Here is a 23,307-nt window from a genome sequence, read left to right as displayed (position 1 = left end):
ATCCTCGTTTAATAATTTCCTAATCAGTTTTTCTAAGGCTAGACACTGCTTCCTGTTTGCTGTTATTCACTGGCTTTCTGAATTAATATTAGGAAATAGCATTGCCTCCCTTCAGAATTAGCATACCCATCTCTTCCTACGTGCTAACACTGAGATGACAAGCAGGTATGTCTGCTCTTCTACAGCTATTAGGCTGTCATCTGGCCATCCGGCGTCCAGGAAAGTTGTAAATTATACTGGCACCTTGGCCTGTATTCTGCTATTCCTCTTGAATCACAGTACACTTAAGTACTACTAACTTTTTCATTAAATCTGTCCATTTGTGGCTTTTGTTACATTTTAACTTCTTTTTAGGCAAGGGGACTGGACCTTTCACGTGTACGGACGTGTGTAGTAGTGGCTGAAGAACGACCTCGGATAGCTCTTACTCAGTCATTTTCAAAATTATTTAAAGACCTTGGTCTCCATCCACGGGCTGTCAGCACATCACTTGGCTGTAGAGTTAACCTGGCAATATGTTTGCAGGTAAGATTTTTCACTCCTTAAGCTCAAAATTATTTTAAGAAAACAGTTTTCAGAAAAAAGCATTCATTGTATTTCCTTTGGCTGCTTGGTTACAGACATATTAAAAAAAATGCATGTGGTACTTCATGTTCTTGCATATACAGGTAGTAAATTTCTGTTACTTTGTCAACTATTCATCCCTCTCATGTTGCACTCATAGCATTTATTCTGCCCGTGAATACAGTAATTCAGAGAAGTGCATGGTAGTGACAGAATGCATACTCTGTACTCAAAAAATAGTATTTAGTCATGTAATGTAAAATCCAGTTTCCAAGTGCTAATTTAGCATGTTACAAAATGGATTTCTTCTGTTTATAAAATAATTCCAACCATTATTTAATTAACTAGATATTTTCTGCACACAGTTTATCTTTTACAATGGAAAATTGTTTTGCTACATCACTTCCATTCTGTTTTAATCCACTAATCGGAAGAAAGTACCCAGGAATAATGCAGGATTTAACTTGCATTCTCCAGGAATCTTTATCGAGTGACGATTTTAAGGACAGATGGAGCACTGTAGCTCTCTGGTCCAAATTTCTGAATACCCTCTAGGTTTTCATCCAATGATGATTACACCAAGCAAATAGTTTTAGGCTGATCTACAGTATATTATTTTATCTTTCAGAACTTCAAGTGCTGAACATTAACTTGCCTTTTTATAAGGTGTTCAATTTTTAATTAATTTTGCCTTATTTCTAGTTTAAATTTATCTGACATTAGATTCAATCACTTTTTATTTTATTACATTTTTCTAATCTAGAATAAAGGATCTCATATCATGACTCTAATACACATCTTAGTCTTTGATAAATAGATAAAGAATCTTAAGACAGCCTTTCCTGATCTGTGTCTGCTTTTAATGACTCCTGATCTCTTTCTGTCTAAATCTGGTATCAGGAATTCATGTACTATTCCTGCAATAATGCCACAGGTGTCCTACTTAGATGTAATATGATTTCAGACTTAATAATCTTTTTAAATAACACAAGGATCATCTTCTGCATTGGCAGCCACATTGACTGTAAAGTTCCATATCCATTTGGTCACCTACCGTGTCTCTAACCTCTTCAAAGTCACTGTCTCCTCAGCAGAACTTGCCTGCACTCTATATGGTGCATCTCACACTTCAAATCTGGCAGTTACCCCTAGTTCACATTAAAGGATTTCTCATGCATGTAACCTGCATAATTGCTTAGGTGTGGAAGCCAGAACAGATCTTCTCAGTGACTTTGCAAATAAGTGACTTGCTATTTTTTTTTCCTGATTGTAAATGTGAAGATTTTTTATTTTATCAAAAAAATGTGACAAATACAGCTTATGGGTTCAGCACAGACCAATATGTCTGTATGTTATGCTTGTCTTAGCCTCTTGCCCTGTTCGACATCACTAAAGAATCCTGGCTTTCATCAGACCTTGTCTAAAAGTGACCTTGTAGTTCAGCGTGTTACCAGAATATGAATACAGGAGTTATGCCACGTCTCCAGGACTGCTTGCTTCCTCTCTGACTACCAGCAGAGTATCCCTTCAGCCCAGGGTGACTTTAATTATTATTATCAAACATATGACAAGGCAAAACTGAGCAGGGTTAAAAGTCATTCTGTGTCCCAGAGGTAGAGTTCTTTAGTTTGACATTCTGTAATTGCTGTCATAAACATTCTCCAATAATAAAAATTTAAGAAAATCTCCTGTAGTCTCAAAAATGGCACTTGAATCCTTCAAAACAGTTTTACCCTAATGAAATTTTATAGTTATGAGAGAAAAATGCATCTTGTAGTTTAAACATGTATGAACCCAGGCAGTATCTTCCCCTGTATTTCTGTCATGGATTTGATACAAAAAGTACTGACTGAGGCTTTGAAATCTCTCCTGCTGAATTTCTTTGCAAGAATACAGGCCTCTTTATTTCTTTTTCCATATCTAGAGTCCTGAGTGATGACAAGGCAGAGAGGACAACTCGGAAAACATCTAGGAAATCTTTAGGCACCTCCCCCATGAGGCGGCACAGTTTGGATGGTGCCAGTTTAGGCCAGTTAGCAGGTGCAGGTTGGTCTGCTTACCCAGTCAGCAACCTAACCAAGCTTAAACCCTTGGCTGGGACGGGCACAGCAGGCAACAAGGACACCACTTTCCCTCAAGTAGAAAACAGAGGAGAAAGAGATGAGCTGGTTACTTGGTAACAATCCTTGTCTAATTTGCTCCTGTATCTTTAGACACTGTGAAGTGCCCATGGGATGATGGGATGTCTCTTACAGAGGAGGGGAAGGAGGGAAGTGATAGCATACATCCACTGCTCTGACTTCGCTGACAGATCAGGATGGGGCCCACCAGCCCACCCCTGCAGCTGTGGTGCAGCTACTGACATATAACTGAACTTCTCTGGCTTCTGGTCTTTGGGGAGACCAGACATGAAGGATGCTGTAGACAAAAAGGAAAAATTAGCTGCAAAAGTTTGCTTGCCACTAATGAAAATCTCCGTTTCAGGGTTGCAGTGATCTCTGGACTGTTTGTGGTGGTTGCTTCATTTACGAGATCAAGTCATTTATTCAGGACAAATAATAAAACCAGGGAATGACACTAAGCAGCAGTAGGCCAGTTCAGTGCTCGAGCATGCGGCCTTGGAAGTAGTACTGTACTGGGTCTGCCTGGGATGGAGTTAACTTTTTTGATAGCAGCCTGTAGGAGCTGAGTTTTGGATTTGTGACTGAAACAATGTTGATAGCACACCAGTGGTTTAGCTATTGCTGAACAGTGCTGCACAGCATCAAGGCTTTTCCCATTTCTCACTCTGCCCACCGCACCACCACCCCACTGCCCCTAGCAAGTAGGCTGGGGGAGAGCAAGAGGTTGGGAGAGGACACAGCCAGGAAAACTGTTCCAAGCTGACCTGAGATACCCATACTATATAATGTCATGCTCAGCATTAAACAGGGGGGATTGGTCTTCCAAAGTAGCCATTGCTCAGAGACTGGCTGGGCACTGTTCTGCTTGTGGGAGGTGGTGAGTAATTGCTTTTGCATCACCTAGGGTTTTTTTCTCTTTCCTTCACTCATTAAACTGTCTTCATCTTGACCCATGGGTTTTCTCGCTTTTGCTCTCCCCTCTCCTGCTGGGAGGGGAGGGAGTGAGCATCTGGGTGGGTACTTAGCTGCTGTCTTGGTCAGCCCACTACAAACATGCAGGAGAGCTGAGTACACTCAGAGAAACTGGAAGTTGTAGTCAGCATGGAGTTAGGCTGGATTTTTGCTTGACTAGGTATATCTGCCTTTTGATTGTGTTAACTACTTAGCTGGCGTTTGCTTCTTAGATGGTTCTTTACAGAAATTCTGGAGTTATTGAATCAAACTGTAAAAGTGGATAACTCTCTGAAAGAATATTATTAATGATACTGACTATGAATTTCAGAACAAGACAGGATGAAAGCCTTGAGTGGGGTGATTAACAGCCTGGCTGATCATATCTCTTTGTATTGGGCTTCATTGAGATCTACTAATATGTTGCGTCTTAGTAAAACTTGGACAAACTAAAAGCCATACACTGTCTAAAGAATGGTGTGGCTGGAATGAAGAAAAGCCATTTCAGAACACGCTATATTTAGTAACATTACCCTTCCGAGCAGAATGATTTTTGAAGCATTTAAGCCGAGGGTAGTTTGGCAAGTTTTAAAGAGGTTTGAAAAATTACTAAAGATGTTACTTACAAGCATCACCACAAAATACGTCATTTTGATAGAGAATATAAAGATACAGGATTGCATCCTTTGAAGCATCTGGTATTAGACACTGCCAAAGACTGGATACTGAATTAGACTGAAAGCTCTTTCCAGACTGTCTGGAAGTTTATGGCTAGTGATATTCCAGAATAGCTTGTGGGCTGAGGAACAGAATGAATTTTAATCCTTGATCAACAATGTTCTTGAAATTAGCATTGTCTCCAATATGTTCCAGAAATGGGTCATGATTTCTAGATGCTTCACACTTCAATTAAAATACTTATGAAGATGTTTGAGTCAACAACATCTGCCTTTGCTTTTTTTCTTACAAGTTTTGTCATCCATGAGATCAGCATGTGGTTCCTGGAACAGCATCTTCTATAGGGATAACTGTGATCCAGTCTATTCTACGGTCTTTCTAAAATACGTATCCTACTAATCACCTTTCTAAACATATCTCAGTATTCAGCTATTGACACCAGCAAAAAACCTACCCAGGCTTTTTTCTTTATGGACTGCCTCTAATGCAACTTTGATGTGATCTTTGATAACTTCTTCGCTTGATTTCCAGTTTTTTGGACAAACTTAAGACTCAAGTGTTTACAAGGGGAGGTTATCCTGATTTTTCCAAAAAGCTTTCACTGTTGTTCCTCCTTCCAAGAAGAAGGGGGGATGGAGGGAGATGTATGTGTCTGTGTGTCTGAGTGTGTGTGTCTAAAAACTTTCTAGCAGAATTTGATGTTTCATTGAAGGTTACTTTTAAAAGGAAATAATTGTGATAATTCCTTTAGTACAAAACAGCGTTAGTCTACCAAATGATCTTAATTTCAGCGTTAAGATCACTGACAGCCTAATGCATTGCCATTTCTGTTCATTTCGTCTGAAATTCAGAGCAAATTTCCTATGTTTCTTTTGATGTAGTCATTTTGGACTAGGTTTTTAGACGTGTGCTTCTGAAAATAAATAATTTTCTCCATCTTTAGGTACTTAAATACCATTAATATCTGACCTTTTATGGCTGTATAGTCACAGATAATGATCCAGGGATTTCTGAGATGAAAAGATTGCATCCAGCATATTTTAATTCTCATTACCTAGCATCTTAGTATTCTCAAGAGAGAGAGAAAAGTAGATATGAAAAGTAGCCTGTTTCTTACAACAGCAACAGCACAGATGGTTCTCTAGGATTTTATCTAATTTCCATTTAAACACTTGAAATAAATATTTTCATTTTATTCAACCTGCTACTCAATTCCAGTTGAGGAGAAATTCTAGAAGTTGTTCATTTTCCTTAGTTAACCCTGAAAATACACTAACAAATCTGCCCAAGCTATGGCAGGAGGGCAGGCTTCATCTTGCTTCCTTTATGTCACCTTTTTTACGTGAGACAGCAAGGCTAAGTGAGTTATCCAATATCCATCTATAGTCAATAGAATCGAAGTACTTCAAGAAGAGCTTCTTCCAGCCTGTCTCAGGTGTCCATCTTGTCCCATCACCATCAGGAGATACTTCCTACCTTGTACTGCACACTTACTTCTTTGATGGCTGAAGTTACATGAAATAAATCCTTTCCTCACTGTCTACCAAAGCATACAGTTAATGTTTCTTTTTACTTAGTGATAGATCACACTTTTTGAGGATCTTCCATATTAAAAGTAATAAGGGATCGCTCTGTGAAGAGTGCAGCAGGAGACCATGCACTTTATCAGCAGTATGATTCACACTTCGCAATACAGTACAGCTCTGGATGAGTTCCCTCACATTCTGTGTTTTCCCACCTTTACTATGAGTCATGCCATGAAGTTCTTTTCACAGCTCCAGCTGCTGTGCTTGCGTACATGAGATCGTTAAGTGTGCATCAAAAATTCCATTTCTAGGCATCACTGGAGCAGAAGCACACTCAGGGTAAACACTGAGGCCACATCCTTAGATAGCAAAACAAAACCCAAAACAACAGGTTTTTTAAATTCTTAGGACTTCTGATTGCCTAGTTCCTGTTTTTTAACCATGGGGAGGGAAGCAGGGGAGAGCATGCAGCTTGGCCTTTGACTTCAGTGGAAATTAGGTACAGGCTGAGTGCTGGCACAGTCATCTGTACTGCTGACTTGTTGGGGTGGTTCTCCATGCAGTGTTGACCTGCAGGGTTTTCCCAGAAAATAAAAGCCTGGCGTGTTACAGAGGTTTGCACAGACCAGGGCTGGTTCAGTGGTGGCAGCCTATGCATGGGCAGGAGATTTATTTATTTAGTCCAAGGGATGTGACTTTATGATGCACCTGTTTGCAAACAGAAAATTATGTTTGGCCCATTTTATTTCCTTGAACACTACCTGGCATGTCCTTAGTAAGTTTCAGATAGAACAGAACCTGGCATGTCCTTAGTAAGTTTCAGATAGAACAGAAGTTGTGTCGTTTTTTAACTATTAGCAGCTTTCCAGATGCTCTCTATCTCTGTCTCGCAAAATAAATGTGCACAGGCAAATAGAGTCAGTCAGTCTGGGCTTGGCTACGACAGCTTCTTTTGAAACACTTTCAAAGCATCTCAGCTGCAGCTGGCTGCAGAAGGACGGTGCTGAGGCTTCAACTGCTGTTTCTCAAGTCCTTCCTTAGGGAAAAGCTGTATGAGGCTCTGGTGCTCTCAAAGTCCTCTCCAGACCTGCAGTATGGTCACAGGCAATGATTATATCACTCACGGATTTCAGCAATTCTGCTTTCTTGCAGTTACACTGCAGCGTTCTGCCTGGATTATTAGTAATATTTCTATTTTGGGACATCAATTTTAATAAGCAGATCCATCCTATTTTCTTAAATGCTTCATCTTCCCCCACATCAAAAATAAACCTATTTTAAGATGCTGCTCTGGCAGCTTCCTGTAGTCTTTAACTTCGCTGGAATTCAGAAGTTTGGTAAGAGGGATGTGGGATAGCAGTAGTCTCCGAGCAGTGTATTTTCACAAGTTGTAGGGCAAGCCCCACTGCAGCCATCTGGTGTTAGATGCTCCATGTGACAGTAGCAGGTTAGGATTAGTCACCACTGTATTTTGTCTGTTTGTTGTGTTATCGATCATGGTGCAGAACTGATGGGGTTTCATCAGCTTTTAATTTTACTGTTCTTTACATGCATTACACCATTTATCAACACAAATAGGCTAAGAATGAAGAGTTACTGAACTATGAACTATGAAGTTACTCTGTTTACTTAGGGTCTTCTAGTAGTTAGGTTGTGCATGAAGCCTTGATTTTATTTCACTTTAGGAGCAGGTTAATCTGTATGAAGCAAGGTGTAAGTATCTTTCTTCATTGTATACTAATATTTTGTTTTTCCAAAAGGAAAGCTTACTTTTCATTTCCAGAGGACATTGCTTACAAACTTCTTTTAGTAGTGAAATGGCATACCTGGAACCCCTGCCTCAGTGGATGTTCATTAAAATAACAGGGCCATAATGTTTACTGACTTCTTCACCAAAACAAGCAAAAAAAAATATATCAGTATGCTAGACACATGTTTTCCACTAACAACATTGTCTGTAGTGTCCTAAAACCATTTAAGTCTGTCCAAGGTTAGCAGTCTACAGCTGTCTCTTCTGTTGCTCTACTAAAATGTTGACACCTCATTTTTTACTTTTTTTAACCTTTAATGGTATAATGGTTAATTTGTAAGATTCCTGTATTTGACATTGTTTTTCTTTTTATTTTACTCCCTGCTTTTTGCATTCTCCTCTTCTTTTTTTTTCTCCCACCCTTCATTCCCATTTTTTTATTATTATTTTTGTCTTGTGTTACCTTCTTTCCTTCTCTTCCTCATCCCTGCTATTCCTGCTGCTATAGCCTCACAGGCTGGGGAAGCTGGCTGAGCAGGTAGGGGATTTTCATGTTCCCTCAATACCCACCTATCAGCTTCCAACAGTGGGACAGACTAGAAATTGAGTCTGGAGATTTGGGGATTTTCAGATCCTTCTATGAAATTGTAAACAAGTCCGGTATAGCTGTATCTGGATGCAGGTTTCATCAGATATTAGCTGTCTGTTGTAACTATTTCATTCACACTGAAAATAACAAATGCTATAGTGATTGTCTTTGATTTTCAAACGTGACTGTTTTCATTATTTTATTAATCAATTCAGGTTTAGTTTTATTTTTGAAGATAACCAATCGTTTCTTGATTTTGGTGGTTTTTTTAATGTTGCATATATTTCAAATAAGTTCTCCACTCAGCACTAGTCTGTTACACTGCTGAGTTTACTAGTAGACTGAAAATTGTGTCGTTAATAGTTAGAGAGGATATTGTATCTTGTATTGTGTATAACAAGCTAAAGAGGCTAACATGCATGTGCAGCTCTATTACTCTTTTTCTCCTCTGGTGGTGGGTCACTATCAGTATCTGTACAGTAAGTATCAATTGGTAATGCTAATTCTTTTCCCCTTTAGATACAAAAATTATCCATTTGTGGAACTCCATCACAATTTTTAGTGCTCCAAAAAACAGTGGAACTAGGAGCCAGCATTGCAGAAATGCAAAGTTTAGCCTTAGACCTTCCTAATATGAAGAATTATACTCTATAATATATGGCAAATGGGACAGAAGTCATTGGGAGTTGACGTTGCCTGCTGTTTCAAGTAGTAAACATCTAAATAACTGATAAAGGAGTTCCTGCACCTGTAGATTACAAAGGTTAGGTGAATTTATCTGCTGAAAAGAAAATTTCCAAAGTTCCAGTGTTTGAAAATGAAGCTATGCTTTTCTTGTAGCTTTCTGCTTAGCAGTGACGTGAGGTATGCAGCCGAGAAAAGAGCCCTAGACTAGAGCATTGGGAATTCACATGATGTTCAGTGGTGATGAATTTGAAGTTTTGGATAAGGGAAGATCATAGCAGGTTACAAAACTGCAGCAAAGCTGTGGGTGGAAAGGCCTAGAAGACTCTTATCATCTCTGCATGAAAGGAAACTAAAATTAGTCTACTGCTTCTCAAGTAACTAAATATTGTGACATAAAGCAAGGATGTAAATTATGCAGTGGAAGACTGGAAAGGATCAGAATAATTGCTTACAGACTTTCAGTCCACATTGATTCGTGTCATGCGTGCTACCTTGACTATCTTTAGCTTCAAGTATATTCTCTGTTGCATGTATGGAAGACTCTCAGTAAACCATGCTTCACATTCCTGTCCATGTGCTTCTGCCATTAAACTGTGTCTCCTCAGCAATTTCAGCCTTCCTTTATATGGCAAAACGTGTTTAACATTTTTTGTATCTATCCACGTCCTGATTACTTGGCCTTCTGTAGCAAATGAAACCTATGTTGACATGTGTTTGATTAAGTAGTATGACCGCTTGATGTTTTTCCGATCCCCGAGGTAACGAGTACCTGACGGTAGGTATGTTTTCCAGTGCTCTTTCCGATTCTGTAAAAGCTGAGCTTTGTTTGATGAAGAGCTTAAATATAACTTGTCATTTGATTAGCATAATTAGCAGTGAAATGAACATTCAGTTATTTGGGGGGGTAAAATTCTTTCCTCTTCCCAGCCTTCAGGTTCTCATTAGCTGATGTTGTTGTTTACAGGGAACATCTGGACCAGATCCCACCACAGTGTATGTTGATATGAGGGCACTGAGGCATGACAGGTCGGAACCACCTTTTTCTTTTTCTCTAATACACACAATTATCAGAGTTACTAGCAAGAAAGCTACTTCAGCACACTTCACGGTCCCTGAAAACCTTTGTAATCCTCATTAATAATTTGTGCTAACTCCTACCAGCCAGCAGACGTAGACATTTTTATTAGTTGCTTAATTAATTTTACCATTGATAAAACTGAAGCATCTGACATCAGTGCTGCAGTGGCTAAGAAGATGCCCTGCTTTTATTGCCTTCAGGATTTCATGATGCTGGTATTCTGGGGGTGCAGCCCAGCTGGTCCCTAAGAAATGGAGTCCCGTTGGGCCTTTTAGCTGCACAGAGGTGTTTCCCCTGGGCTGGCGGTTGTTAGCCAGTGGGGATACCATGGGGGAATTTTGCTGCAATTCTTAATGCTGCAAGACTATGAGGGAATAGACTGTCAGCTTCAGCCGTTGTGAGCAACCACATTCTGTAACTGTGGGTATTTTCGAGTTCTGTCTTTAATGTTAGATAAATATACAAGAAGCGAGAACATTAAGGAGATGTCTGAAATCTTAAAGTTGGAGGGAAACTTCTGATTTTAGGTGTTATTTTAGAAAATACCCATTCACATACAATTCAGTTTTCCAGTACTCTGGTCAAAAGCCCAGCAAGTAGTCTCTTTACAAAATTTTAACAAAACAAAATATTTTCTGTTAACTCTGGAAAAGGTGAACATTAATTGACAGTGTTCAACAGTCCTGGTTCTTTTAAAAAAACATTATTCAAATAGGAGTGTTTTTTTCCTTTTTTTCTTTTTCTTTTTCCTTTTTTTTGTTCTTTTTCTTTCATCCTTCTTAAAAGCTTAACAGAGAATTTGTCCCCCTTAGGTGAATACCAACTTTAGCTATATCAAAGTGACCAGCTCAGCTTGCAGGGTGCAGACCTCAGGGCACTGCAGGCCCAGATTATCCTCTGGATAGTTAAGTCACATACACATACAGTTATTTTCTTCTAGCACGTGGAGTTTGGCAGATGGAGGAAAGGAACTGCAAGATACTTGACTTTCACCATTTCTTTATTCCTTTGCACACAATGTTACCAACACTAATGCTTATGTCTGATCCATCCTTTGGGATGCTACTGTCTGCATAACCCAGCCATAGAAAACTTGGTCTTCCTGGCCAAACAACTGCAAGGGCTGCTGTGTACAGCACAGTCCATGCTCATACTCAACCAAGCAAAATAAAGGCCTTTTTTTTGTAAAAAGGTGTTACCGTTATGTAAGCCTACCATCTCTGCACTGCACTTTCAAAAGGAGATTTACTTGAGAAGTTGAAAGATTTATGTTGTAAAAAAGAAATGAGAAGTGGAGCATATCATTACCTAAGAGCGGAGCAAACCCTGTGACCAGAACAGATCTCATCCAGCCTGAAGTGGTCTGCCAGGCTCCTTCGGCAGTCACAGGAGAGGCACACACCCCACCAGTGTATTGCAGCTATCTCAGACATGCACCGGCATGGGAGGAATTGACCTTTAAGGTAGTTTTATTTCTTTATTGGTGAGCAAGGAAGCTTACATGACTAACTTTGGAAATCAAATGTTTATTTCTAACTTTAGAAATCAAATGTTTATTTTTTAATGGACACAGTAAGGTAAGCCTTATTTACCCATAGTGTTTGCTCTAATCTAAGAGCTCTGAAATAGTTTAAGTTGAGCACAATGTAGATAGATACACGTAAGCATCATTCAAGTGCAGGAGAAAGAGCTAATGAATTATTAAAAATAAAGCTGTAGCTATAGAGGGGAAAGAAAAAAGCAAATGTAGATTAATTCCTTATTTGAAATTATTTTTTCTGAGAGGAGAAAGACACTTATAGACTATTCATTGGAAGGTAAGTATTTAGAAACATATATAGAAAGAGAACATAATATTCACAGTTAATAAAAATTATAAACAATAAAATCGTATATATTTATATAGAGGAAATAAGATTTACTGTTAATAAAAGCTGCATAAATCATGGGCATACTATTTCTCTGCCTTTGTCATGTCATTAAGAAGTAGACATTGTTATCAGGATCAGACTTGGTAGTATATTAGTTATATTTACTGACTAGTTCTACAGAGCACGGAAGATGATCTTTAGAGTTGGTTTCTCAGATTGTGGTAATGTAGATTTTAGTTTTATGGATTAAAGCCATGCCTCATTTACTCAGTCCTGTGGAATTTGGAATTAGATTCATGGGTCATAAATTAGGTGAGAAAACAATTTTATTTGACATAGTGTCATCACACTTGCTGTTTCTAACCGTTTTTATGGAACTGAATGTCACTATTGCTTAACAGTAACTGAAAGACTGCTGTACATAGCTGTGAGACTGTATAGTAACAACCCACCGAGTCTTTGCAGGTCAGCCAGTCCCCCAACAACATAAAAAGTGTGAGAATTTTTTTTTTTTCAGATTTTGTATTTTAGAAGATATTTTCCAGAATTTGGAAAAGACTGAACATTATTATTATTTTTTTTAGTTGCCATGATAAGACTTTCTAGTTGCTGCAAAAGCAGCTGTAGTTCATCTTTCTGAGATTATTCAGATCCTGTTTACATCTATAAAAATTAATAATTAGTTTGAATACAACTATTTCAAGCTCATCTGGACATTTGTGCACAATTCACAGCTTACAAAAATGTTGCTTGGTAGGAGTTTAGATCAAAATGCCTGTGTGATGTATGATTTGGGTAGAGATCTGGGGGTGGTCCATCAACCAAACTAGACATGTCCTCCCAGCTTTCACATTATTTGGATGGTTTGCTTCTTAGGTCAGGTTGAAGGTTCTCAAACACCTTTTTTGTGTGCCTCTGTGTGGTTTTGAGCCACCAGCCCACTGGTTTAGCTGCTGGGACTCTGCAGCTCTGGCTGTAGTTGTCAGCTGAGGGAAATGGCTGGGGCCAGGCTCACCTGGAGATTTAGGAAACTTGTGCCAGGGATGCAACCACTCCATCAGTGGCTGGCATCAGTTACGATACCAGGAAGAGATGTGATTGCCTAACTGCAAGCATCAGTGCCGTTTTAGATGCTACACCTACTGCAGCAGGGTCTCCCATAGAGCTTGTGTTGTGTTTGCTAGCACTAATGAGATGTCCAGGCACCCTGTGCTATCTCATGTGGTGTTAGACACCTCTTTTTGGAAACTGAGTAACATCCTAATAGCAGGAGTATACAACTCTGGCTTGCTCTTGGTGACAGTACACCAGTATTGTACTCGGCATCTCATTGATTTTCTAAAAATCAGAGTATCCCCAGGATGGCCGAGAAAGAGTGAGCAAAGACAGTCAAGTCTCACCTGGGCTGTTGAATAAAAAAAACAGGAGACTCCTGACTTGGCACCAAGTGGCTGACGTGCTGTTTAGAGAGGTTAACTCAGACCCAAAAGGCAAAACAGGTGGATTAATGCTTCACCACATGTGAGCTGGCGCACAGCAGGCTGTGCCGGCACAGCACGGCTGGTCCCAGTTGCTGACTCACCGTGTAACTCAGGTCATGTAGATGTGCCTGCGTGCATCTGCGGGGAGGACAAATGCAACAAAACACCAGGCATGAGCACCCTGTCAGGTTGTTGGCTGCATTTCTCTGCTGCTGCCTTTGGGAAAAGAACTTTATCCCCTCCCCCTAAAAAGGAAAAAGAAATAGAATGAATATATTCATATTCTTGTCCTGCTGCCTAAACTGCTGGTTTTCAGATCCATCATCATTTTAGATCAGTGATGTTCTCAGAGAGCTTTTCAGGTGGTTAAACACAAGGCACCTAAATATGCTAAAAGCTGAGAAGTGCTTGGAAGATAAAAAGGAGAGAGAGTGAGCCTCTTTTCTCATCATACCAAAACACCATATACTTGAAAGATGTTGGCTTTTATAATGCTTACATGCTTTTGTAGCAGTAAAGATGTAAATCTAAAACCCAAGTATCCCATTTATCCAGGGTGTTACAAAACAATATGCACGTGTGCTTATAAAATTAAAAATGTCCAACAAAAAATACATCTGATAATAGCATACAAATGCCACAGCCTCCTCATTCTTAACAGCAGGTTAGTTCTTGGTAGAAAAATTATTTATTGGCAAAACAAACCACTTCATCAAACTGAGAATAGACCTCATTTATTCCAAAATAAATCTTCCTTTCACATAGACAGGCAAAAATATTTTTTAAGTGTTCTTCAGCAGGTCAGGCTTGAATTTCAAATGTCTCAATATATTTGCAAATATTCTAAAACATATTTTTTAAGAATAATTCAATTTTTTTTCAAAATGTTACTGTTTTAATCTGCTAGTTTAAATTCTGCAATTACCTTAAATTTGAAACTAAGCTGGTATGAATAAGAAATAAAATGTCATTTAAAATGTTACAATATTTTGACTTTGAATTTTTGCTCAAAATTTTAACATAGGCATTTTTTTCTGCATTTCTGTATCTTTCACATTTAAGATGTTGTATAGAGGATTTCCTCAGAAGTTTTAATTAGTGAGCTGAAGGATCCATCTGGTGATGGCTGAGAAAGATCATTGATCCCCTAAAGTTGAAAGTTCCTGCAAATCTTGTAAAGATAAACATCCTCCTGCATTCTAATATTCTCTTCTATTACAAAATCTTACCCATAAAGAAAAAAAATAATTATGAAAATCATTGTCCTGCCCTAAGTTGGGCAAGGAAAGATCTGCTTTGATATTGGAATTTATTTTAAAATTACAAAGAAGTAAAAAGGAACAAAGTCAATCTATATCCACCCCCAAAAGCAGGGAAGAATGGCACGAGTCCTCTTGTTCAGCAGCAGGGAGTGACAGCTTGGGAGCTCTGGTAGAGTGGAGGCTTAGACTTCCAGGGAGAGAGAGCTACTAATCAAGTCAGGTATGTATTGATGGAGATTTTGATAGCATTTTGCATGCATTTGTAATAGAAAGTTTCCCCTTATTTTGATTACAAGTTGTGATTAAGCTGATTATTGAACTACACCCACATTCTGTACCAAACTAGGGAAGGATGAAGACTTTCAACCTGTGCTGGTAAACAATGTTCTCAATTTTATTTGATGCCATCTGTAGTTTCATATATGCAGGCACCCTTACCTCTCATATCCTTCCTATCCTGTCTTTCAGTATTCCTTTTGGTGAAATAATTGAGTGCATTAAATGATCATTTAAATTATTCAATTTCATCTAGTTGAGCCTGTGTTTTTTCCATAGGGTTAGAAAACTTCAGAGTTTAATTTATTAAACCCTGCTGTGGTTTACTAGATTTCCTTTTGAGCCACATGTTATGGTGAGCTGCTTGGATGGTTCTTGGTCACAGGCATGGTGAGGCAGCTGGCACCAGACAGGGAGCCAGATCCAGGTGTGGGATAGTGCCAAAGAGACTAGAAGCACCAAGATGTATTTGGGTTTAAGTTACTAATTTTTTTAGTCTGGCTGTCATTCAGTGGGTAGCTTGTGGTATCCATAGTCTCTCATTGAAATACTCCTACTCCATCATTAGAACAATTATTTTAACCTGATTACCTCCTGTATTTATTAAAGAAACAGTTTGTGGAGCTGTACAAATAGGTGTCTTCTCTTCTTATGAGATCACTGGCATCTTCTTGGAGTGATGCAGATTAGTGTCTCTCTTACAAAAAAGTACCCCTTGTATATATTTATGTCATTAGCAGACTTGATTTATTAGGAAGTCACTTGTATGTTGTGCTAAATCTTCTTTTTTGTTTTGATCTTCGGGGGTATTCAGAGATCTTTGAACTTCGTCAGACTTGCTGAGACGTTGTCTCCTTGACAAAGGTGATTTCAGAGGTTGGAAATTCTGAATCACATTCCCCAAGAAAAGAAGGGCACACTTGCAGCATTTCAAACATATGTGAAAACAGTTACTTCAGATTTATTTATATAGATTGCTTATACTCTGAGCCCAGTCTCAAATGCAGACTCTATCAAAAGGAATGAGTTAAGGCTTTGGCTTCATTTTAATATATTTCAGCATTTCAGACTTCATGCAGGAAAAGAAAAATAGCCTTTTATTCTGGCTGTCAAATGTTTATCCTTCTCCATATTTTACTGAAACGTTCATGTTGTATATATTTTTTTGTTTTGGGTAATACCAAGCAACAAAGCCGTGGGAGGTTTTTTCCTAATTGTCAAACACTTCTGCTCCATCTAGTTTGAAAAATACTCTTATTGTAGGGTTACTAGGCAAAGAAAAGCTATTTAGGTAAATTATTATCTAAGCTATAGCCGTAGCAGTGCTCTGTAGTACAGTCACAGCATGGAGGATAACCATTTTATAGTCACGTAGTAGGGAAAAGAAACTGGGGGGAGATACGTCTGAAGGAGACATGCTAATGGCAAGTGACAGTGAAATAGTTACCTTTTGTGAAACTTCATTTGCTTAATCATACTTGAAAGCCGTTTTCCAACGGTAGCGAAAGAGGAGCTTCGAAGAGTGCTCCCTGATGCTCTGGGGAGCAGTGCTTTTTCCAGCTCTTGTAATGAGTTACGGCATACAGAGCCCATCTGCAGGTTAAAGAAAATACCAGGCCTCAATTATTCACTCTGTGTGGGATCCAGAAGGGTAGTTAAAATCTACTGTTGCCCCCTTTGACACCCAGCCATCTTCTCCCTTGTGGTAAGATTCAGTAGGCAAAGTGTGTAGAGTATTTTGAGGTTTGAAGTGCTATATGCCTGGGAAACTGGTCAAAACATAAACCTCACAAGTCACTGGCCTCAGAAAGCCACCGGTGAGTGCTTTATATGTAGTAAGCTTGTTTACAAGTTGAATTGTCAGGTGCTACCTCCAGCAGTGCCATTCTGGTCATCCCCAGCTTTGAGGATCTTCTCATCTGAGTGCCTCCAATTCCAAGTTTCAGACATCACCCATGCTTTTTTTTCTTTTTTAGACTATCTGTTGCTTTAGCGGTTTGGGGTTTTTTTTCTGTTATCACAGAAACAGGTTTCCCATGGAAAAATGAGAAGACTTTCACTGCTGTGAAGTCAGTAGAAGAGGTAGCTCAGTTAAGAGGAGGAAGGGTTGAGGTCTTTAAAATAAAACCGAAATCCCTCAGAGTTTTAAGTATGATAAGTAACGATGCAGCTTCATGTTGAGGTGTCTCTGTAGAAATGTCTGGCTTTCAGGCATTTTGCCTGTTAACTGGCAGAATCTCATTAGTGAGTTTAAGCTGTCATGGTACTGGCAAAATCCTCCTCGTTCTTCATGGTTTTGCTCAGGAGGAGATACAGCCTTGGCCTTGTAGCAACGTTGTTTTGTTTCTGCCATGCAGATCCTGCTGTCTCAGAAATCCCCTTGGTGCTGTTTCTGATCTATGGGAAACAAATCTCCCAGGAAAAAAATGTTAATTTGGGCTGATAAGCATTGTGTCAGCACTTCCAGTTCTGGCTTAGAGGAGAAGTCCCAGTCTGTCTAGAGGAAAGATTCCCTCTTGCTGTTCCTGCCTGTGTCAGGGGACAAACCAAGAGACTTGTTGAACCTCTGTGTGCTGGATAGTCAGTGGTTAGGGACAAAGCTGATGACCTGGGAAACTGAAGAGGAGCAAATAACATCTAAGGGATTGCACTGTTTACGTATGAGGATCCGGAGTTACAGCAAAATTTGTAAATATACCTGTTTTAAGAGCTTGTGAGGATGCTTCATGTTTCCAGGCATAAAGCAACTTTTATTCCAGGGCAGGAGAAAGGGATGAACATCCAATGACTTTCAGATAGTAAGTCACCCCTTCTTGTCCCAGTCAGTCTGAGCTGTGAAATTAAACTAGGGGGATGGGAGCCCTACAAAGCAAATTTCTGTGCTTGCTAAGGCAAGACTACTAGCTCCTGAAATATTTCCTCCCTTGAAACAAGTCTGTTTCTTCCTTGATAAAGTCATCTTCAAGGGATTACAATATTATGATTTCAGTGGAACAGGACAATGAGAGTTGGCTCTGAGTGCAGGTTTTGAGAGAGGATGTGGTTTAGCATACTTCTAACTACAAATCAAGAAATTCCAGTTATATTTCCCTGGAGGGCTTAGGGGAAAGAGGATACTGTCATGTGTACCAAGTAAGACAAAAACAAAGGCAAAATAAAAAGCCCTAGCTTTCCAGGAAAGTCAGCGGACTGCAGTTGGACATTTGTTTTATTGTTTGCAATTGTCATTCATGTGCATGTTACTCTTCAGCCATGAGTAGAAGAACTAAATGGAAAATCATTCAATTTTTGTTTGTTTTGACAAACCAGTTTGAAATTTCCCAGTAATATTTCAGCTTATTAAAATACACCAACATTTTTATTCCTGAAGAACGTCTGATGCTGTTTCTTTAAAAAGGGATTTCCCATTTCAGAATATACTGTGTTTCTTCGGTGTTATAGTTCCTTCTCTTTCAGTCATGCTCCTTACAGAAGCTGGGAATTGATAAAGCAAGCTGGCTGCTTAAATTTCTGAGGAAGATGTATTAGAAAATCTTCCTTTTTTTCCCCCATATATATATATAAAGTTATTCCCATTCTTCTTTCTTTCTCTTCCCAGAGTCTGCCATGAGTCTAACCATACAGGAATGTCTTAAAAAACCCGGAATTTTCATTATTTCATTTTCTTTACAGTTAAAATGTCTTATGTAATTGATTTTTGCAGGTAGTGTATGCTGAAGCATAATTTGCTTTGTTTCCCTCATTTTGGTAGATACCACTAATGGAGCACTAAACAGTGATTCTTTAAAATGCCAACAGTGATCAACACAGAGTACGTTTACTGTTTCAGTAGTGGAGGAAACAGTGCTGCTTTCCCATATTGCTACCTTAGAGTGCATTTCACAATGGAGACATCTGCTCTGGAAGGAAAATGTTGAACGAATACATGTAAAATTTGGAGTGAGCTTTTGTAGCTTCTGCCAGACCCAGCCGCAGGCTGTGGTGTGGTGTAGGAGATGGAGCTTCCTAAGTGCTTTCCATCCCTCTTTCCTTTCCCCTTTTCTCTTGCCAGCCTCTGCAGAAGGGCAGGACCTTTTCTGTCCCACACGCTGACAGTTTTTTGCAACAAATAATTCAGCAGAGGGTGCTGTGCTGGCGGTTACCCCTGGGAAAAGGGCTCTGCCACCTTGGAGACCCACTCCAGCTTTGCTAGCCTCAGGCACTTGTTTGGCTCCTGTTGGCAGTGGAGTCTCTGCCTGTAGGAATACTGAATGGTTATGGCTGGGAAGGAGGGCCCTGAAAAACAGTAAAAGCATCCTATATTTATATAAGGATCCAACACTAAATTGGTTAGAGGTGTAATACGCTCTTAAATAGCTCTCTTCAATAGCTCTTAATATGTTGCTTCAAGCTTCACATATCCTTAATATTGCATATACTAAGTGTCTGTTTGCAGAAGATGAGCTTACCTATGTGAAGAGTCTTGTGAAGCTCAGCCAGGGTTCCCAGTAAGTCCCCTGGGAAAAGGACAGTTCCTTTTCAGTCCCTTCAGGTGTACCAGGCACTGCTGCTCCTGGCACCACTGACCTTTTCTTCAGAGTGGTAATCTGCAGTTTTATTTCAACTGAAAAAATAGCTCTGTGTGTTGAAGTTTGCCATGCAAAGGAAATGTCTCTGGTGCTTGTTAAGGAGAGGAAACTTTCTGCCAGTTCTTCCCAAGAAATGCAGGGTGAATTCTGAAGGTTGCAGCAAGACAGGAGGGCAAGTGAAAGAGGATGAGTTGATTTCAGAAATTCCACCTTTGATTACATTGTGTGAATGTAGAATATGAATATTGTGTCAAGGAAGATAAAATTGTTTCCATCATTTTTTAACACCATATAAGCTAATTCAATTAGATGCAGATGTTTTCAGATCCCAAGTCTGTTATCATGAAAGTTTTCCCTGTGTGTGGAGTCTCTTTTTTTCTCGATTAGAACTGGGAAGATAAAGATGATTATGAAATAGAAAAAGCATGTTGAATTAAACAGAATCATCAGATCACAACTGTGATTATGAAAAGTGCTGTTAAGACAATTAGTGATAAACACCATGTCCTGGGAGGTTTGTCATGTAAATAAAAAGATACCAGCTGAGAGCAGCATTATGCCTGTTCTTGCAAATACGAACCTGAGGCACAGAGCAGGGTGATGCTGTGCCTGATGGGGCACAGTAGGTGTCAGGTGGGGCCAGGAGGGACACCAAATTCTCCAGAGTCCCAGTCCACAGCGTTCACTTGACATGGTTGCGTATTGTGCTATAGCAATGTGCTATAGCAAAACGATGTGCAAAAGTTAATTCAAGCAAGTTCAATGTGGTTCACATATGATGAGAGCTGAATATTTTAAAGTACTCCAAGGTTGAAAACAAACATAAACATAGCTTAGTTTTTTTACATATTCCCGTAGTCTTATATGATAAAATTGCTGTTACTTTTTTATTCTATGAAGTTTTGAATATCCCTTTCCTGAACCAGAGTTTCTTCCCCATTTCAATCCCTTTCCAGTTTTTCCAAAGCATCTTAAATCCTTGTGTAACCTTTTCTGCTGCTTTGTTCAGCTGTCTGAAGGATTGGAAGCTGTTTGCTTTTGACCTCAGGGAATTTGCCACATGAAGTGTAATTTAGGTTTATAGTGAAGAAAAGTCTTTACATTAAAAGAAGTGATTTAGTGCTGATTCTTTAACTGAAATTGTTGATTATCGAATTAACAGGACTGAAATACGTCCAGGACATATAGAACATTTAATGGTTGTTCATTTTGTTGGCTATAAAGTTTGCCTCAATCCAAAACTCCCCTTTTCAGTCTCAGTGAATTTATCCATTATCTGAATTGGTCATGTGATGGGCGGAAAATTGCTCTGAGGAAACCAGGATGATGCAGGGAAACTCTTCTTCATTAGCTAGATTTTCCCTTCAGCCTAAGTGTTCAGCAATGCCATTTTCCTCCTATTCAGATCTGGCTATTTGATCTGTGTATGTCATTTTGGAAGGCAGAGCTTATGTTTTCTGTTTTTCCATTTTTGGTAGAATTAGCTCATTGACTTGTAAATTCTGGAATAGTTTATGTATAAATATTTTAGTATTTGAGTAAAGAGACGATGCACTGCAAGTCTTGAGTGTCAAAGAGCCCTGACACTAGTCCAGGCTCCCACTGTTACCTACAGCGCCCATCTTTCCTCTTGCTATAGAAAATCAGAACAGGCTGCATCAGCCCTTTCCCACCATCAGTCTTACCCAGGCACCACCTCAACATTAGACAGCAACATATATATATATATATATATATATATATATATATATATATCTGAAAGGTGTTGATGATGGCAATAGGTCATGACAATATTTCCTGGCCATTTGAGTTGGAACTGGGAAGTCACTGTGCTCTGGATATAGCAACATGAAAGCATATGTGCTGTCTGGCATTAAATGCCTTACAAATAGATGTTAGTTAAAATTCCTAGTTAGGTGGTTGTCTTTTTTCACCAGAAAACACCATTGTATTGAGATCAGAAATCAGTTTTGACAGATCTTTTTCAGCTTAAGGAAAAAGATGGAATTCTCAAAGTGGTCAAAACACCCTACTTGAACTTTTAATTTTTGTTCATGGTGGTGGTAGTAAAAGCATTTTCAATTTGGAGAATTAATTAACTTACATTTCAAAACAAAACCAAAAAACTGAAACAGTAAACATAAATAATCTCTTTCTGACCTGTGACATTATTTTTTTCAGATTCTGTTTAGAGCTTCTTTCTATATTTCACTTTTTTATTCCAGTGTAATACGCAAAAATTTTCAAAGCATCAGTTCTTTGCAGGATAAGAAAACACCCACCTTCTTCCCCGAAAGCTCAACTGCTCACATAAGATGACAATCAGCAGGAAAATTTAAGAAATAGGACTGGAATGAAACCAAAGAGAGCATCAGCTGTTTCTTTCTGCCATGGAAAGGCTATAGGCAAGGAGGGGACTTACATACAGTGAATTTTCAATATATATTAGGTTGTGTGTGCATCACATCCTATCTGGTTTCCTCTAGGTTTTGTTGCTGAAGGTTTTCAAGAGTGGCAGCATCCCAAAATAGCTACTGAAAGAAATCAGTGTGCAAAATAGCTAGTATTAAAGAAACCAAAAAGCTGGACTTCCAAGCTGGCATGGCTGCAAAGTGACGTGGTGTAAGAACAGACCGCTTAGGGCAGGAGGAAGGGACAGGAGGGTAAACAGGCAAATAGGAGCTTGAGATGATGGACAGTGCCGCGCTTCAGTGCCCAAGCCTGGCTAACAGCAGAAGATGCTGGCACACTGGCAAGGAGGAGGAGGGCAGTTACCGTGGCTCAGCTTCTGTAAATGGCTATAAAGGAAAGAAAAAAGTCCAAGATATGAGGTTTGACCAAGTGTTAGGGTAAAAGATAAACTCTTTAGCTGAGTTATGTTTTAAAAGAAAGGGGACAGTGGGAATAACTCCTTTGAATTGGACGTGGACAGCTAGTTAGAAATAACAATGGAAAGCTAAGAACGGTTTGTGCCAAGCACCACAGAGGAAAAAAGATTCCTGAATATAAAATACATTCAGCTGAGAAATAAACTCTGAAGGGAAGTGGAAGAAGCCCCATCATCTGAGATACTGTAACAGGAGTAGACAAAGCACTCGAAAGTGCACTGCAGGGAAGTCTTTTTTTGGCAGGGAGCGAGACTTGGATAACCTCACAGCTTCTTTCCATCTCTATTAGAATCACAGAATCCAAAGTCTTTCTCAGAGCCACAGCACAGCCAGCTTTGAAGGTTTGCCCAGTTTTGGCATCGTAACACCAGTTAGTACCACTCTGCACGCTTCAGCCCCTGTGGATTCCCAAAGCAATAGTTAATAGCTCAGCTGACAAACTCTCTGATTAGTGCAAAATACTAGCAGGCTGCAGAACGTATTTTAGAGAGTTTTCATCACCAAATGGACCAGATCTGAAAAGAAGCATAAACAAAACTTGCAGTTTCATGTGAGATAGTTAGGCAGAAAGACATTGGTACAGTATTTCGATATCCCCTTTGCTGCACAGTGATTACAGTGCCCAGTTAGTTACAGCTTGCCAGTTTTCATTCTGAAGTCATTTCAATCCTGCTTTTCTATAGTAAATATTTGATTTAAAGGAGATGAAATCTGTCCAATGTATTAAATCGTAACAAAAAAAAAAAGAAGTTCAGCACACACTGGTGTTGTAGCTTCATTCCCTGTGAAATCCCAGCAGCCAGATTTGGAAGCACAGGCAGCTTTCTCAACTGTACAACTCCAGTTAGAGATTTTTTTAAGAAAAAAGACTAATTTTTAGGAACCAGTGGGAAAAAAAAATAAAAATCGTACTTGCCTATACTATACTATATAAATGCTACAGATTCACCGTGTATCATCACTGCTTAGAGCTTTGTAACAGTGCAACGATTCTTGAATGTTTTCTGCTCCAGTG

At 39.2% G+C, this 23,307-nt stretch overlaps 1 protein-coding gene across 7 annotated transcripts in view; it reads left to right on the top strand.

Moving 5' to 3' along the window:
- Positions 1-23,307, top strand: part of DIP2C (disco interacting protein 2 homolog C) — a 325,883-nt gene that overhangs the window by 286,584 nt on the left and 15,992 nt on the right. For 4 of the 7 annotated variants that reach the window (XM_080385104.1, XM_080385102.1, XM_080385100.1 and 1 more), the window contains 3 exons: positions 355-525; positions 8,101-8,130; positions 9,833-9,894. In XM_080385104.1, coding sequence (XP_080241230.1) covers positions 355-525; positions 8,101-8,130; positions 9,833-9,894 — 263 coding nt within the window. The remainder of the gene's footprint in view (positions 1-354; positions 526-8,100; positions 8,131-9,832; positions 9,895-23,307) is intronic. The other 3 variants (XM_080385105.1, XM_080385106.1, XM_080385101.1) reach the window with 1 other exon arrangement.

Source organism: Falco punctatus (assembly GCF_963210335.1).
Source record: "Falco punctatus genome assembly, chromosome: 4".
Lineage (NCBI taxonomy): Eukaryota > Metazoa > Chordata > Aves > Falconiformes > Falconidae > Falco > Falco punctatus.
Note: the sequence above shows the minus strand (reverse complement) of the source record. Positions and strands in the feature narration are given on the sequence as shown.